This window comes from Notothenia coriiceps, unplaced genomic scaffold (genome assembly GCF_000735185.1).
Source record: "Notothenia coriiceps isolate Sejong01 unplaced genomic scaffold, NC01 NC01_scaffold00004534, whole genome shotgun sequence".
NCBI classification, from domain to species: domain Eukaryota; kingdom Metazoa; phylum Chordata; class Actinopteri; order Perciformes; family Nototheniidae; genus Notothenia; species Notothenia coriiceps.
This window is the reverse complement of record NW_011337235.1, coordinates 103-2,365: the sequence shown is the minus strand read 5'-3', so window position 1 is coordinate 2,365 and position 2,263 is coordinate 103. Positions and strand designations below refer to the sequence as shown.

General features: G+C 38.5%; 1 protein-coding gene across 1 annotated transcript; it reads right to left on the bottom strand.

Annotated features, from left to right (window-relative positions):
* Nucleotides 1-528: 528 nt before the first annotated feature.
* On the bottom strand, nucleotides 529-1,256 carry LOC104942451 (COP9 signalosome complex subunit 1-like). Its single transcript, XM_010767673.1, has 2 exons — nucleotides 1,156-1,256; nucleotides 529-741 (listed from the first exon to the last, which is right to left on the bottom strand). The coding sequence occupies exons 1-2, from the start codon at nucleotides 1,231-1,233 to the stop codon at nucleotides 544-546; spliced, it is 276 nt and encodes a 91-aa protein (XP_010765975.1). The 5' UTR covers nucleotides 1,234-1,256; the 3' UTR covers nucleotides 529-543.
* Nucleotides 1,257-2,263: the final 1,007 nt, after the last annotated feature.

Below are 2,263 nucleotides of genomic sequence, written 5' to 3'. Positions count from 1 at the left end.
AAGACTTATCTATTAAGAACTGTATTGACAGTGGCCCTGAATTGCATCACAATTGAATGGTTGAAACCAGAACCTCCCACCTATAACTGCTGGATTCAGAGAGTGTGGGATATCCACCACATGGAGCAAATCACATTTATTACGCCTACATAAAAATATATTTATCAAGCGATGGGCCCCTGTCATCAATCTACTAATACAATAAGAATTATTAACACCTTTGCCGCTTGTATTCTCTTTCCATCATTATTATTTTTGCTTACTTACGATTATTTGTCTTATTTTCCAAGGTAGGACATCTTCATTACTTTTTTTTTTTTTTTTAACCCTGGAGTGGCACTGTATTATCATAACGGAAAATGTGAATTTTACTGTTAAATATATTGCATTGTATTATTGTTTGAAACGAAGAAAATAGTAACAACCACAATCTATGTGGTAAGAGAACACTGTTAGGCTGCTCACATGGTCTGATTTTAAATCAGGATGGCACTCATTAAAAAAGGGCCCTCTTCAAAAACATTGGTCTGGATCAGAGGAGGATCAATGACTGAAATACCTAGTGGCCTCTGTGAGTTTGCGGTGGATTTCTTCATAGGTGTCCACATTGAAGGTCCTCTGGACGAAGGTGAGGGCCATCTTCAGGGCCTCCACTCTCAGCTGAGGACAGTGCTCAGCAATGAACTGAAGCCTCTCAATGCGCATCAACCCACTGTAGCTGGTGGCATACTGCTCCAGGTCCTACACAGGGAGTGACAGGGGAAAGATCTTAAACAAGGTCATGGTCATTAATTAAAATATGACAACCTCTCCAACAGTACTTAGTCACATGGACCAGCAAAACAAATAAACATTGGTTACCGCCATTGGCGCATTTCACCTAATTAGCTGATGTGCCTTTGAGAGAAAAAAGGGCTAACAATGGCCGATATATCGGTGATTCAATATTCTAAATTGATAACAAAATGTTCTCAATAAATAATGTTGAAATTGAGAAGGTTGGAAAACTTTTTTAAACAAATTTTCTTTACAGAGAGCAGAGTACAGAGCCCTTTTGGTTCCAGTATTAACAATTCAGGTACCAGAATTGTAGGCTCAAATGTGAAGGGTCCCAGACTCTAAGAGTATTTAAATACAAGTGTTTCAGATCAGTACCAGTGTTGGGTTCTCTACAATGTAGTTGGTGTCCGGAGCATTCTGCTGGTCATCCTGGGGGTCGGCGTCTATCTGCATGGGTTCCACAGACCCCTGAAGAACACAGCAGAGGTTAGCACTTATCACAATACAACACACGATCCACATTATATATAAAAATAATTCCAAATAATACTAGGATTAAATTTAAATGTTTCATAGATGTAAAAGCTAATAGAAACTTCGAGTCAGTTTTAGATGAGTGCTCCAAATAATTAAGTACAACTATAAAACTGCTTCAAGAGCTTGTTTGGTAATAATAGCTGTCAATACATTGGAGAATGTTGGTGTGAGAAATAATTGTATTGGAAAATAATTCACAATGGATATAAAATATTTGTACTAATTTCAACAGTTTTTCACAATCTCTTTAGCCTCCCTGTTCTACACAGGGGGCTTTGCGCATGCAGTTTTGCATAAGCGAACCTATCTCTTGCTCTGACATCTGGAAACGGAAAAGCAGGTTTATTGCTTATGGATTATCAGAAATCATTTCAAAGGGACACAGACACATTGGATTAACCTATGGATTAACCTTCAGCAGCGTTTTTATCTTTTTAATGCCATTGAAGACCACTTTTGACCAGACAACGACCAAGGTGAGCCATGTTGCCGTTTTAGCTACCTACTACCACATGTTTTTATGTCTGTTCTTGTTAATAGCTTCGCGAGTTCTTATCATGGAGTGATGATGTACAGTTGCAAGAAAAAGTATGTGAACCCTTTGGAACTACCTGGATTTCTGCATAAATTGGTCATAAAATGTGTTCTGATCTTCATCTAAGTCACAACAATAGACAAACACAGTCTGCTTAAGCTAAAACCACACAAACAATATGTTTTTTTTGAACACACCATGTAAACATTCACAGTGCAGGGTGGAAAAAGTATGTGAACCCTGGGATTTAATAACTGGTTGACCCTCCTTTGGCAGCAATAACCTCAACCAAACGTTTCCTATAGTTGCATATCAGACCTGCACAACGGTCAGGAGGAATTTTGGACCATTCCTCTTTACAAAACTATTTCAGTTCAGCAATATTCTTGGGATGTCTGGTGCGAATCGCTC